A 16,134-nucleotide genomic window follows, 5' to 3' on the forward strand; every position below is an offset into this window, starting at 1 on the left:
GCAGTAGGACCAACGGTACTACCTGATATCAGAACTGAATTGCTTCTAGTAACAGATCTGGTTGGTTCTATTGTGTAATTCTAGTGTCTGAGAAGAAGCTGATTATTTGTAGCTGATAGTATCAAGTTCTTGCATATTTGTACGTACCTGTTGTTTGGATGTATTGGCCTACCTTGTTTGGATGAATCTACCAGTCGCTCGATGGTGGCGGCGGCGTCCTGGACGCCTCTGTTTTGCGTGTTGAAAGGGAAAATCAAAACAGGGCGAGGGGAAGAAGCTTCCAGGTGGGGCGTGGGTCTGGCCTCTGGTGGGCCTTGTCCGCGAAGCACGCTTGGCGCGCACCCACCGTAGCGCTTCGCGCGCGCGTGCACGACCGCTACTTCTCCACGACCAGGACGGAACGGAAAGTGTATACTATTGGATTTCCTAATATGGAGTGTGCGTGCGGCCTGCTTAATGCATGCTCGGTGTGCATTAGTCGTTTCCAACAATAAATTAAATATTCTAGGCAGAAAATTGAAAAACTAAATAACTGAAATCTGAAACAGTGAACATTAAAGGGATGAATCACATTACTATATTAAAAAAAACTAGTGCTCAGTAACTAAAACTGAAGAAAAAAAGAAATACTAAAACTGAACCATAGACTGCTACTAGCAGAAACACACTAATAAACCTAAAAATCTAAACCCAGTGCACCAACCGACTAGGAGATTCACAATCCACACAATCACAATGCCCGTCAACACTAATCAGCATCTAAAAATCAACACATACAACAATGAACCGAATCACAAACAACAAACCCCAATTTCACCTAAAATACAACAAAGCCCAACAGAAACGACTACACATGGGAATAATCCAAAGAGCAGCAGCAGCGTTTGCCGAACTTCATCGAGGCCTGCAACGGCGTCAGAGGGGACGGGCTCTCCGAATACCCTGGTGGTGACAGGAGGAGAAGGCTTATAGGAGTTGGAATCAAGGTTCACGGTGGGGGCTCGGAAGGAGAGATTTGGGGAAAACAGATGCGATAGAGAAGGACGGAGAGAGACAAGAAAACTCACTGTATATGCGGCGTACAAAGGGCGGCGGGCGAGGGCAACAACGGCACCTGACGGCGACAGCGGCGGACGAGGGCGGGGGGCGAGGGTAACCACGACACCCGACGGCGACAGCGGCGGTCGTGGGCGGAGAATGGGCAACTGCGGCGCGGGAGGTAGAGGGCAACAACAGTGGTGAGCGGAACAGGGACGACCGTGCAGGTGCGCAGACATAGAGGACGCGGCCGCCACTGCCAACAACGCCGCCACCGACGGCGCCTGCAAGGCCACGGCTACCGTTTAGGGGCGTGTTTGTTTGCCTGCACTAGGGTGGCCCGTGCGTCCCAGCCCAGCCTCGTCACGTGGAGCCAGCCCTAAGTAGTGCAACTGGTGTTGTTTGTTTGCCTGGACACAGTAGGGCTGGCTGAGGCTGAGATAGGGTTTGTTTGCCTGGCTCAATGTGTATGGTTATCCTGCATCAAGACTTAGGTATCCTTACCACCACTCCTTCTCCCTCATCAGATTGCCATTTCATCGAGCACCTTGCTGGTGTCAACATCTCAATCAACTCTTCCTCGCTCCTTGCTACTGCCGTGTGCCTCTTCTTCTTCAAGCACGGCGAGGAGCTTGGGCGGGGACATGTCGTAGGTGCACTCCATGTTCGCTAACTCCCGCACAGCACGGCCAGTGCCCACCGTCCTCGCAGCAGCAGCAAGCCGCTCGAGCTCCTTGGAGATGTCAGAGTTGAAGCTGGAGGTCGGAGAAGTCCCGCGACAGCTCGAGTAGCTCCGTTGCGGCCGCGTTGATGGTGGAGGACGACTTGGCGATGGCCGTCGGGTGCGCAGGCCCCGCGGTGGCGGCGAGCTCGCAGAGGTGGATCTGGGAAGTAGAACACCGCATGCCCGCCCATGGTCCGCGCCCGTGGCTTGCTAGCCGCGGTGGCCTGCTCGACGGCGGCGACCGTGCCCGTGGCCTGTAGGGCAGCGTGGCCCGCTCCCGCGACCTGCTCGCCAGCGGCGGCGGTGCCCGCCCCCGCGGCCTGCAGGTAGAGTGGCGGCGGCTTGCGTGGCGGCGGCGCCCGCGCCTGCGACTTGCAGATAGCTGCGGCGCCCGTGGCTTCCTCGCACGCGTGGCTAGCTCGCCAGCGGCGGTGCCCGCGTCTGTGGCTTCCTCGCGCCCGCACCCGTGGCGCGGCGGCCTGGAGAAGACAACAATGGGAGGAGGTGACGGAATCTCTTGCCTCTGGCTCCATCGCGCCCGCGTTCCCCCAGAGCCAGGCCTAGGGCTGCTTTACGTAGCGTGCGAGGCGGGCTCCCAACCCTGTCCAGGCAATCAAACACCTTAGGTTGCACTCCCAGGGCACGATGGCCCATTTGATCCAGGCAAACAAACGCGCACTACACTCCCAGACCACAGAAATGACACGAAGCAGCGGGATAATTTTTTTAGATGCAAAAAAGCAGCCGGATAATTCAAAAGGAATAGCAAACGAAACCCACACACCTTAGATGGGACCACAGAACAGAAAGCACGAATCTTAACAACAATCAGCACCATACAAAAGTGGAAGATAACAGAAACAAAAAAAACTGCTGGAAGATATTTAGAAATCGCGAAAAAAAATGGTTTTGGTTTTCTGATCCAATTCAGCGAAAGTTGGTAAGGTCAAATGGGCTTTTCCCCCGAAAGAAATTGTTGAACTAGCACGGAACTGGGCAGCATGGGAACCATAAGCAAAGGTCGTGTAACCCAAGAAGGCCCAAGTCCAGTTTTTATCTTCATTGAGGCTTTCTCTGGAGGAGAGAAACCTCACCAACAACGCATACACATACACACACTCCGCTTCATGCCTCTTCCGACCGCGCCGGCGCTTCGGTGCTAGCCATAGCCGCCGCCATTGCCGGCCGCGCTCCGCCGGATCCAAAGGCTGGGTAAGCCTTCGCACTTCACTGATCAATCTGTATTGGATTATTTCTCTCTTTATTCATCTGATTACCAATCTCTCATCCTACTGCACGCCGACAACATCCCCGCAGGCGCTCGTAGCTCCACGAGATGGAAGGGCCACCCGAGAAGAGGTACCCGTTGGTCAGCCTCACCGATGAGCTCCTGGTAGAGATCCTCAGCCGCCTCCCTGTCCTCTCTCTGTGCCGCTTCAAGTGCGTATCCCGGTCGTGGCGCGACCTCATCTCCGACCGCAGCCACCGCAAGAAGCTACCCCACACCCTGGTCGGATTCTTCTACAAGAGCCTCAACGGTGGGCGTTTCCCACTCACGGCTCACCACTTCACCAACAGTCACCGGGAAAGGCATACCCTTCATCTACCCCTCCTTCTCCTTGCCCGTCTGCATCAGTAACGTCATCCCCTTGGACTGCTGCAATGGCCTCCTCCTCTGCCGCTGTTTTCAGCCTGGTCCTCGTGACAGCAACGGTAATAGGCCGTTTCATTATGCCGTGTGCAATCCTGCCAGCGAGAAGTGGGTGATGTTGCCTGATGGCAGCTGGGCTAGTGGTGAGGTTCGCACTGCCCGTCTAGGCTTTGATCCAGGCCGCCTCCTCGCATTTTCATGTGGTGGAGTATGTGGAAGACGAGGATGAGTATATCACAGGGGTGGATATTTACTCATCCAAAACTGGATCATGGAGTTCCAGTGAAAGTGAATGGAGTGATAATGCTAGGCTTTGTGATGGTTCAAGAAGTGTCTTTCTCAATGGCATTATGCACTCGCTCGTGTTTAGGAATGAAATTGTGGCGGTGGATATGGAGGGTAAGAGATGGAGGACAATTCCTACACCACCCAGTGACAATTTTGGCTTCATCCATCAAGCTCATGGTCATCTGCTTTTCTTTGATATGGATCACAATGAAGCTAACAAACTGTCGGTTTGGATTCTTGAAGACTATGATACAGATGAATGGATAGTGAAGTATACGATCAGCACCCTTGGTCTGTTTGGAGGGAAGAAGCTGCGATTTGATTTTGACTATCAAGTGATTGCAGTTCATCCAGAAAGTAATTTAGTTTTCTTTGTTTATGGGTGGGACAATACATTGATGGCTTATGAAATGGATCGCAGGGAAGTGCATGTCATCCGCGATCTTGGAACTGACTCCTGTGGTCGCTATCTTCCATATGTTCCCTTCTTCTCAGATTCATTAGCTGACGAGCACTAGAACTGAATCAAGGAGTATCATTTCTAGCAATGATTCAGTTAGTTGAGTAGACCTTATGTTTGAAGTCTGAAGTTTCTTTGTACTTGTAACTTGCTGGACACATGCCTCTTGTGTTATTTTGATTAGACCAATGCTGTTTAATTATTGGGGTAGATAAACTGCCTCTATGAATGGTTAACCTTATTATTTAAGTTTAAACCAGTTATATTCCTTGTTTTCTATTGTTTTTGTCCGTGGATGCTTCTTAAGCTCAGTGTGCAGATGTTGAACACAGACTGTTCTTCTGACTCAAAATATAGCTCAATCACTTTATTAGCCTGTATTGTCACTTTTGCAGGTAATTGGTCTCATTCTTGTTTGTTAACTTGATGCTTCCTTCACATGCAGATATTTCCTTTTCTGTCAACAACAACAACAACAACAAAATATTTAAGTCTCAAATAAGTTGGGGTAGGCTAGAGTTGAAACCCAGCAGAAGCAATCAAGGTTCAGGCACGTGAATAGCTGTTTTTCAAGCACTCCTATCTAAGGCTAAGTCTTTGGGTATATTTTATCCTTTCAAGTCTCCTTTTATTGCCTCTACCCAAGTCAACTTCGGTCTTCCTCTGTCTCTCTTTACGTTACTACCCTGACTTAGGATTCCACTACGCATCGGTGCCTCTGGAGGCTTCCGTTGGACATGTCTAAACCATCTCAACCGGTGTTGGACACGCTTTTCTTCAATTGGTACTACCTCTAATCTATCACGTATATCATCGTTCCGAACTCGATCCCTTCTTGTATTACCGCAAATCCAACGCAACATACGCATTTCCGTGACACTTATCTGTTGAATATGTTGTCTTTTCATAGGTCAATATTCTGCACCATACAACATAGCAGGTCTAATCGCTGTCCTATAAAACTTGCCTTTTAGCTTCTATGGTACCCTTTTGTCACATAGGACATCAGATGCTTGGCGCCACTTCATTCCACCCTACTTTGATTCTATGACTAACATCTTCATCAATATCCCTGTCTCTCTGTAGCATTGATCCTAAATATCGAAATGTATCCTTTCTAGGCACTACTTGACCTTCAAACTAATATCTTCCTCCTCCCGAGTAGTAGTGCTGAAGTCACATCTCATATACTCAGTTTTCGTTCTACTGAGTCTAAAACCTTTGAACTCCAAAGTCTTCCGCCATAACTCCAGTTTTTATTCACTCCTCTCCGACTTTCATCAAGTAGCACTACATCGTCCACGAAAAGCATACACCAAGGGATGTCTCCTTGTATGTCCCTAGTGACCTCATCCATCACTAAGGCAAATAGATAAGGACTCAAAACTGATCCTTGATGTAGTCCTATCCTAATCGGAAAGTCATTCGTGTCTCCATCACTTGTTCGAACACTAGTCACAACATTGTTATACATGTCCTTAATGAGCCTGACGTACTTCGTTGGTACTTTATGTTTGTCCAAAGCCCACCACATAACATTTCTTGGTATTTTATCATAAGCTTCTCCAAGTCAATAAAAACCATGTGTAGGTTCTTCTTCTTCTTCCTATACCGCTCCATAACTTGTCTTATTAAGAAAATGGCTTCCATGGTTGACCTTCTGGGCATGAAACCAAATTGGTTCATAGAGATCCGCGTTATTGCTCTCAAGCGATGTTCGATAACTCTCTCCCATAGCTTTATAATATGGCTCATCAACTTAATTCCCTAGTAATTAGTACAACTTTGAATATCCCCTTTATTCTTGTAGATTGTACCAATATACTTCTCCACTCGTCTAGACATCTTGTTGGATTGAAAAATATGGTTAAACAGCTTGTTAGCCATACTATAGCTATGTCCCCAAGGCATTTCCACACCTCGATTGGGATACCATCCAGGTCCCATCGTCCTTACCTCATTTCATCATTTTCAACGCCTCTCTGACCTCAGATTCTTGGATTCTCCGCACAAAGCGCCTATTGGTGTCATCAAAAGAGTCATCCAACTGAAAAGTTATGTCCGTATTCTCACCATTAAATAATATGTCAAAATACTCTTGCCAATCGATGTCGGATCTTATCCTCCTTCACCAAGAGATGCTCCCTTTCATCCTTAATGCACTTAACTTGGTTGAAGTCCCTTGTCTTTCTTTCACGAACCCTAGCCATTCTATAAATGTCCTTCTCTCCTTCCTTCGTACTCAAATGCTGGTAAAGATCCTCGTACGCTCTACCCTTTGCCACACTTACAGCTCGCTTAGCTATCTTCTTTGCCACCTTGTACTTCTCTATGTTGTCCACACTCCTGTCATGGTACAAGCGTCTATGGCATTCTTTCTTTTTCTTAATAGCCCTTTGGACTTCCTCATTCCATCACCAAGTATCTTTAGCCTCGCCTCCACTTCCTTTGGTTACTCCACACACCTCTGAGACCACCTTCCGAATGTTGGTTGCCATCTTCTCCCACATGTTGTTTATGTCATCTTCTTCTTTCCAGGAGCCCTATTTGATAACCCTTTCTCTGAATACCTCTGACGTCTCTCCTTTCAGTTTTCACCACTTTGTTCTTTTAATCTTAGCTTGTTTATCCCTTCGGGCACGCACCTGAAAACGAAAGTCTGCCACCAAAAGCTTATGTTGAGAAACAACACACTCCCTTGGTATCACCTTACAACCTAAGCATGCTCGTTTGTCCTTTTTTCTTGCGAGGACAAAGTCAATCTGGCTAGAGTGTTGTCCGCTACTGAAGGTCACTAGATGAGATTCTGTAGTATAATTTTCTAATTTCCCTTTTATTTATGATGTTGGAGAACCACAATCTAATAGTCAGTTTCAAATTTGAGCATTACCATTGATTATTTGAATGTTTAGCATTCTTGACACTTTGATATTGAAGCTTTCCCTTGTGAATGCCCTGAGTTGAAAATCGCATAGCATGCGACTATAATTTCTGTTGGTACAGATCATCATAAGTATTTTTTAGTATCCTACATTAATTGCAAATCTCAATCACTATATACCTGGTAAGTATTATATAGTAATACATAAACTCTGAAAACTTTTAAACAGCGATGTCATGTTCTCAGTAGAGACTGACCTAAAATGACTTCGATTGGCATGCATGGAACATTTGTTTGTTGTTGGAAGTGTGGGGTGGGGGGGGGGGGGGGGGGGTGAAATCTCTGAAAACAGCATGAATTGTTGACCAGTTCTGAATCTGGATAAGTTGGAGCTTTAGCAAGGAAGAGTGGGAATTGGCGGAGGAACTAAAATTTGCCATGACAGAGCTCTGCATTAGCATTTATTATTACACTAGCTTGACTTATCTCGAATATCATTATGTGCCTTTGTGGGGGGACAACACTGGTTGCTCTTATATTACTCAAAGATAACATAATCAGTTAATCATGCAGGTAATTTTTCAACTCTTGTTTCACTATTCTTTGTTTGTAGGTACTCTGTATACCATCATGTTCACTTCCCCAGTTAATTTTGTGTGGGTAGCTATAGGCATTAGTTTGTTGCAATTTTTCCATTGATGAATGATTAGCTAGCTTCATGTTACGTCAATACTGCATTTCTAGTGTTAACTATTGTCACCTAGTATGTTGAAACTTTGAAACCATTGAAGAAGACTTGTGGTACTTATATTTTTCGACTGCTCCATTGATAACCAAATATGTTTAACATTTGAGACAAGTGTGATACCTGTCTTGCTAAAGCTTGCTGCTATATGCATTTCGATGAGAAGCTTAGATCAACATTGGCTTACTCATGAACAGGAGAGACATCAGTACAAATCTTTAGTAGCTTTGATTCTGTGGATGGTTTTGACATAATAGGTGTTTTTTTTTCTGCTGTAGCTGATACCCAATAAATTGATATTATTGTTTTAGGATCCCCACCCATTTCGTGCCTGTTTTTAGGTGGTGGTTGCACAATCTGATTTGATTTATTTTCTTGTCTTTGTCTCTTTTCATGTATTTTAATTCCAATTTGTCTTTATCTTCCATGCTCTCTGGTTTCGTCGGTGTTTTGAATTCTGGCATCGGGCAGTTTCCCTTTTCATCAGTTCTGGAAAGGATCAAAGACCAACATCCCAGGTCCTTAAGGGCTCTTTGACGATGTCATGTGAGTAGGTGACTGCGATTCACGCAGAATGTATTTCGACTTCTTTATTTCAGGCTCAAGACAATACTTTATGGTTAAATGGATTGATAAGTAGGCTGCTAGGCATATATGATCTACAATCTTGGGCATGATTGTGAAAGCCTGTATGTCGCATGTGTTAATTCCCTTATCGGAGTCACTGAGAGATGAGCCTGAAATTGGTACACCATGCATTTTTTTTTCCAAAGCCAACTATGGAGCAGGGAATGGCATCTATCTGATCTCCAGAGAGTGGAGGAGGCCAAGAATGAGCTAGCAGCGCCATCCCATTCCCACCCCTTGCTGGCTTCCAGCGGCAGCGACGCCAGCACAATGAACGACCAGCTCCTTTCTAGCCCCTTCTCCACTTCTTGGTCTCCAATCAGCTCCTATATGGCCTTCAGCTACAGCATATTGTCAAAATTGGACTGAGCGGAGAGTGTAATCCTCATCAGTCATCACGCAGCCAGGTCTCCAGGACAGGAACACTGGAACTATGACGGTATGGCCTACTAATCCGCCCACCTTTTGGTCTGTCTGCTCATGTTTCCTCCATTGGAGGAACTCAGAAATAATATAAGCTGGAGACACTCCCTATCTCCTGTCGAGCTTGTGTAAGATAGATATTGTTGCCTAGTGTTTGGTTGAAGGGATCATGTGGGATGATAGAACGGGACGGACCCAGGCTCTAGTGGTGTTTGGTTCAGAGTCAAACAGTCAAAGACATCACACTACTGAATATTTTTCTAGATGTGGGATAAGACTTATTGTTCTAGATGTGGGATAAGACTCTGCCCCCTCCCCCCACTCAAAAAAAAAAAAACCCTGAAGGATAGAGTCATCGCATGCGGGATGGGCGTGTGGACTTGTTTCATCTAACAGTTAGATGCCGCACATCGTTGTCTCATCCTACTTTTTCGTGTCTCTGCGCCAAACAAAAAACAGGTCGGTCTAGTCCCTCAACCAAACACAAAATAGATTCGTCTCTGTCTATAAAATCAGAGACAGGACCATTGCGTTCCTCCTTGTCTCTCAACCAAATGCTACCCTAAGGCAGATAGTAGCTATTATTACTGATTGGGATTGAGTCGAGGCCTTTCTCACCTCCCACGAGTCATCTGGTGGAAAACTAGTTTTTAGTTGGGCAAAAGAACTTGGAGTCGTTGATCTCTTCCATCAAGGTTGAGATGAATCCACGTCGGTGGATGGTGTGATGTCAAAACACTTTACGTAGAATTCTGAATACCAGCGACTTACTTAGGCAAGCGCTCGACAAGTACTAGGTGGAAATGATGAATATCACGAGGCAGCTGCTGCATTTCATGGCAGTTGACCTTCACAACAAGAGGTCCTTCGGGCAGAGCATGGCGACCCACTAGGAACACTATGTCCCACCGTGTCGTCATTGGACTTAGATCCACTAAAGTTCCTCTGGCGAGTCGCGACGTAACTTTCTTGCTCACATCCGACATCCAAACACCACCCGGCGGTAAAAAAAAATTGCTTCACCTTCCCACACTGAGCCACCGCAGCCCACTCGCGCCACGCCCATCTCCAAAGTCCTACACCATCGCCGCCATCCGGGCCTTCCCGGTGGGGGCGGTAGTTGTGTTGGCCATGAGAATGAAGGGGGAGTCCCGCGTTGAGTCACCATGGAGGAGCTCTCCGACACCCTGCCGCCTTGGATGAGAGGGAGGTCCTCAGCATCGTGGAGGGGATGGGGGCAGACATGCTGTTGTCTTGGTTTTTGACCGGTGTACCCATATGCTTGCTCTAATTGCCCGTGGCGGATCTAGGATCTCAATCATGAGCTATGAACTAAGCGATGCAATTCACTAACGACGATAAAATAGTTACGTGTATGAATCTAAGAATACAATTCACCAACATTCTTCTACGAATATACAAAGGTAGCCATTGCCAAGGTCTTGATAAGCATATTAGTTGCTTGATGATTTAGAGTGAGAAAAAAATCTTTTGTGCTTTATTGAGTACTTCTCCGTCCCAAATAAATCAATTCCTAGAATGTGAGCTAGTCAAACTATCTTAAGTTTTAGTAACTTTATAGGAAAGAGTAATAACATCTATGACACAAAATGATCACATTATGAAAATATATTCTATGGTATATATAATAATACTAATTTGTTATCACAAATCTTGACATGTTTTTATATAAATGCGGTCAAAGTTTAAAAAGTTTGACTTAAGATAAATTTCGAAATCTATTTATTCAGGAACAAATGGAGTAGTCCATAAAAAAGCTAATCGTTGTTCCTCTTAATGTCATGACGCTCTAAAAAAACTAATTATTTACCAAGTAATCTACAGACAATTGTTATTCCAAAAACTTGGCTGATTATTAAAGATGATCATGACTCAAACTTCACAAATTAAGACTATAATGATTGGGGTTGATAAATGTGTGCTTAGCTAAGGGTGAGAGGAGGCAAAAAAAAACAATTCTTCGTAGTACTTCAATAGAAAAAAGGATGTCAATTGAGTACTTAAAGACTACTATATGCAGCAACATATCAAATCACAACTGGAACGAGGTTCTTTGCCGAGGGCCGGATACGCTCGGCAAAGAAGCCTTTGCCCTCGGCAAAGGCTTTGCCGAGAGTTGCTCTCGGCAAAGGCCGGTCGGCATAGTACCTCACGGCAAAGGCTACTTTGCCGAGAGCCGCATCTCGGGCTCTCGGCAAAGGATTTGCCAAGGGTTAGCCGGCCGTTGGCAAAAATTTTCGATGTGACGGCGAGAGGTCACGGTAAAGTTGGTCTTTGCCGAGAACCTTAGCAAGCTCTCGGCAAAGAATTTCTGAATTTTTTTCCAAAAAACTTTGCCGAGCGTCTGTCAGAAGAGCTCTCGGCAAAGAATATTGATAATTTTTTGTAGACATTTTTTTGCCGAGAGCTATGGCTCAGCTCTCGGCAAAGGCTTCCTCTTTGCCGAGCGCTATGGTCATGCGCTCGGCAAAGCTGGGATTCTAAGAGTTCCAGAATTCCCAGCTTTGCCGAGGGCATGACCATAGCCCTCGGCAAAGCCACAGCCAGTTTTATTTTTTTTTGTTTTTTGCATTTGCAGTCAACAAATAAACATATATATGACATCCACATCACAATAAGCACATCCACATATCAATAACCACATCCACATCACATAGAAGTCTCAAAGTTCGAAGTCACAAACAAATCTCGACACATAGACAACCACAAGTGTAAAGTTCGACAAGCAACATAAACAAGAGGCATAGGAGGCGCCAAACTGGTCACGGCGACTGTCCGGGCTGAGAAGGCGCCGCGTGCGATCCTGGGGAGTTGACGAGGAGAAGGTTAGGGTCGTTCGACGCCGCCGACTGACGCTGATCCTTGGGTCATCGCAAGACCCCGCACGTAGGAGAGCACCTCTGCCATCTGCCGCTGATCCTGCTCCTGCTTGGCCTCTAAAGCTGCCAGCCTCTGCCGCTTGAGCTCCCGCTCGGCCTCCAAAGCTGCCAGCTCTGCCGCTGCTGCTCCCGCTCGGCCTCCATTGCCTGCATCTGTGCCTGCAACATTTGACGCCAATGTTTCAAGATTGCGGAGCTAAGGTATGTAAAAGTCAAAGAACTAGGAATGGAAGAGAACACTTACCTGGAGTGTCGACACCACGGTCAGGCGCTGGCGTATGGCCGACATTGAGCTCGTGCTCGCTGCTCGGATCTGGTGCAACGGAGGAACGGAGGTCGTGTCGAGGACACCGTCGCCAAGCCAGAACCGCCCGTGCTTCTTGCCTTGCCCCACCCTCATCACGAGCTCTGGATCAAGCCGCTCCTCGGTGGTCGGGTCGTAGTCTGGCCCGTGGACTGACCTTGCCATCTCTGTGTACGCAGAGATGCGAGGGGCAATGCTGGCGTTGGTGAACGACTCGGTAGGGACTTCCGGGGTCTAGTCGGTGGCGGTCGTCGCCTTGCCCAAGTGGGACAAGGCATATGCCTTGAGGTGACCACAAGGGCGGCCACCATGTAATCGCCCCTAGGCCTTCTCCATGTCTTGCCGGCTCTTGGTGGTCGCATCTCTAGGTGTGGTCTATCGCATAGCCTTGCTAGGTCCGCTCTAGCCTTAGGGTTATCCTTTGACTTGTCAGTGTCCATAAGTGTTGCCCAGAGAGCTTCGGCGATATTCTTCTCAGTGTGCATTACATCAATGTTATGTGGCAGAGCTAGGTGCTTAAAATAGGGAAGCCTCTCTAAGCCCGACTTATGAGTCCACGTATGTTGAACACCATACCCCACAAAACCAACTCTGTCTTCCTTGGTGACAAGACCATCTATCTGAGCAAGAACCTCGGCGCCAGTCATCTTCTGCAGTTCAGGGTCTGTCACTACGACACCTTTCGTAAAGTTCTTAATGTCTCGTCTGAATGCATGGTTAAGAGGGAGGAATTGTCGAACGAGGAAAACTTGCCACCACTCTTCAACCTAATGAACTGCAGAGCTGCCTTGCATACCGGGCATGGGAACTTCCCGTGGACACACCAGGCGCTGAATAGACCATACGCCAGAAAGTCATGCATCGAGTAGTGGTACCAAACGTGCATTGTGAAGTTCCTCTTTGTAGCACGGTCGTATGTCAGTACCTCGTGATCCCATGCACTGATCAACTCATCAATCAAAGGCTCCATGAACACACCCATATGTTTCCCCGGGTGACCAGGAATTATCAGCGACAAGAATATGTTTTGACGTTGAAGAAGGACGCCGGAGGGGGGGGGGGGGAGAGATTGAGGGGGATAACGAAGATTGGCCAACAAGTGTATGGGGCCGCCATCATTTCAAAAGGATTGAACCCATCTGTTGCAAACGCAACACGCACATTATGAGCCTCTAGAGCTTTGTCAGCATAAATGCCATCAAATGTTTGCCATGCTTCACCATCTGATGGATGTACCATCTTGTCAGGATTATATCGGATGCCATTTTTGTGCCATGTCATCTGTTTCGCGGACTCCTCGCTCATGAATAGCCGTTGGAGTCTCGGTATGAACGGAAGGTACCGTAGGATTTTCATGGGGATCCCCACATCCAAGAGCTCGGCCGCTGGGCAGTTTCGGAGTACGATACGGCGGCCAGCGATAGTCTGGTCTTCAGCAAGGTGGTGAGCGGCGAGGAGCAGGTCGTCGCCGGGACGAACTACAAGCTGATCATCGAAGCGACCAAGGGCGCCGGGAAAAACGCGACGTATGGGGCGGCGGTGTACGAGGAGTGGACCAAGACGCGGCAACTACTATCGTTTGCGCCGGCGAACTGATCTATAAGACGTCGCCGAACGACGGTTCTAGGATTCAGATTCAGATTAGAGGTCTGCAATTACCGCGGTGTATGTAACAAACGACATGCTGTATTGCTCTTGTCATACCATCGGATTATAATAAGTAAGCTTCCACCAAAGAGTCTTGATCGAACTTGGCCTATCTTTATCTGTTTTTATAGATGCTAACAAACTCAGAAAGCTTAAAAATAAGACAGAAAAGATAGGGAGAGAGAAAGCATTCAAGGGTTGAAATAAAGATTTACTATACAAGGTGCAAGCAATGATATTAGTTAGGGCGCGATATTTCAAAAAAAAAGATATTAAGATGTATTCGGTTGTGATCCAAAAACTCTCATAAAAATATTTTGTATCTAGATTCTCTCAAGACACATTCCAGATGATGAATAAGAATCATTTTGTGAGATCGTTCAGCTTGTATGTTAAATTCTATTCAAAAAAATATTTTTTTTCTAAAAAATCATATAAATAAAAATATTCTTTAAAAAATTAGAACTTTTCGTGGGCGGAGAACAACTTAAACAACCCATTTTAACTTGTTTCACTTATAAAAAGAAAAAAATCAACTAAAAATTCGGGTTGCTTGTATAGAGGGGCGCAAGAATCACAATCGCGTGAAATTAGCTAATTGTTGTTTCTCCTTGCTAAGCATAAAAATGAGAAATGATTCTAGTGATTCTCAAGTGAACTGAACCATTTGACAAACGATTCTATCCATTCTCGCGAGAATCACAAACGTTTTAGTAGCCAAACGAGGCCTAGAACTATACAAGTTCACTACGTAGAAAATGATTTTTAGCAACGGATCGATTTTTTTTTGTAGGGGCGACTGGTTATGGAGCCGCCCCTATAGTGGCGTGTTCGGGTGCCCAGACACTAGCCGCCCCTACAAATGGAACAGCAGGGGCGGCTGGTGTTACGAGCCGCCCCTACAAATAGAGTCTAATTTATAGGGGCGGCTCAATCACCAGGCGCCCCTGGAAATTCTATTTGTAGGGGCGGCTGGTGATTGAGCCGCCCCTAAAAATGGCCCCGTATTTATAGCTCCTATTTGTAGGGGCGGCTCAATCACCAGCCGCCCCTACAAATGGCCCCCATATAAAACTGAGGCAGCACCTTCTTCCTCCTCGGGTCACTCACTCCAACCCGTAAAAGAAAGGTGGGGAGGCCTTGGGCACCTCCCAAAAATTACTCTACTAAGGGGGGAAGGTTTTGGTCTCAAATCCTTTGGTGGAGAGGTTGCAGAAGGTAAGAAAATGCTATTACACACTTTTTTTTGAAGTTTTAATGGTTGATTAGTGAATAATTAGAGTTTTGTTTTTCTCTCTTCTATGGTGCTTGAGCTATTTATGAGCAAATTAGACCCAATTTTTAAATGTACTAGGGTAAATTAGGGAGGGGAACAAGACCATACCCTTATTTGGTCCATGTTTCTTGATTTTAGTGAACCATTAGTTAGTTTTATGGATGTTTCATGTACATGTGATCTAGATCTAGGGTTTGGTTTTTTTATTAATTTCGTTTTTGTAAATTTATGTTTGATAAAATTGGACTAGGGTTTGTACGAAAGATATTGGGTAAAGTATAATTATTGCTAATTGTTGTCTTTGAAATTGTTTATTGTAATCAATAAATATGTATTTTAATTATTTATGGATAAATAGGCCATTAATTAATTTTCCTCTACCATGGTGTATTTGTATGCTTCATGTAATTATATTAGATTTATATTCATATATATCTGAGGTATACAATTATTCTCAAATAATTATTACTTTGATTAATTTTTATATATATCTGAATAAGTAGTCCTTTAATGTTTGTTTTGTTGTTGTAAAAGATGGAGTACAGAAACTCTTGGATGTATGGTTCGTTAAGGTTCAAGGCAGATTTCCGTAAAGAGGTGGATAAATTTATTGAAGCCGTAACGAAGCATGCAACGGCATTGAAAGAGAATAAGGATACAATTATTTGCTCCTGTAAAGATTGCAAGAACCGTATGGCATGGATAGATGTGACTATCATCAGATCACATTTGATTATACGAGGATTTGTTAAGGACTACACAATGTGGATTCATCATGGTGAAACGGTTATTGTTAACGATGAGGATGAGGAGGAATACGACGATGAAACCATAGAATCCCTGTCCCAATATTCAGCCGAGCTTGATGCACAAATGGATTTCGAGTTTGGCAATGAACAAGGTGGTGATGCTGGTGGTTGGGATGGTAACGACAAAGGTGGTGCCAATAATGATGGTGGAACACGTGTCGGAGTTAAAGATGATTTAGATGACATGATTCGAACCCTTGGACCAGAGATTTTACTAAATAGCCCGAAAGGTCTAGAAAATTTAGAAAGAGTGACAAAAGCATCGAAGGAGACTGTGTATGGTGTTGAAAAGAGTTGTCCGACACATTGGACATTGCTACGTTTCGTGCTTGAGCTGCTCATCCTGAAGGCTAAGTACAGC

At 45.7% G+C, this 16,134-nt stretch overlaps 1 protein-coding gene and 1 pseudogene across 1 annotated transcript; both read left to right on the plus strand.

Moving 5' to 3' along the window:
- Nucleotides 1–2,861: 2,861 nt before the first annotated feature.
- On the plus strand, nucleotides 2,862–4,411 carry LOC136539566 (F-box protein At5g07610-like; annotated as a pseudogene).
- Nucleotides 4,412–12,222: 7,811 nt separating this feature from the next.
- Nucleotides 12,223–13,637, plus strand: LOC136537002 (cysteine proteinase inhibitor 8-like). Its single transcript, XM_066529114.1, has 2 exons — nucleotides 12,223–12,258; nucleotides 13,389–13,637. Exons 1-2 carry the CDS (start codon nucleotides 12,223–12,225, stop codon nucleotides 13,635–13,637), a joined length of 285 nt encoding a protein of 94 aa, XP_066385211.1.
- Nucleotides 13,638–16,134: the final 2,497 nt, after the last annotated feature.

Source organism: Miscanthus floridulus, chromosome 2 (genome assembly GCF_019320115.1).
Source record: "Miscanthus floridulus cultivar M001 chromosome 2, ASM1932011v1, whole genome shotgun sequence".
In the NCBI taxonomy this organism is placed as follows: Eukaryota; Viridiplantae; Streptophyta; class Magnoliopsida; order Poales; family Poaceae; genus Miscanthus; species Miscanthus floridulus.

Excerpts from the sequence above, each read along its gene's own strand:
- LOC136537002 (XM_066529114.1), top strand. The coding sequence starts at position 12,223 with ATGCGAGGGGCAATGCTGGCGTTGGTGAACGACTCG. Across the intron at positions 12,259-13,388 it reads TGGCGTTGGTGAACGACTCG|GATTTTCATGGGGATCCCCA; the intron begins GTAGGGACTTCC and ends AAGGTACCGTAG.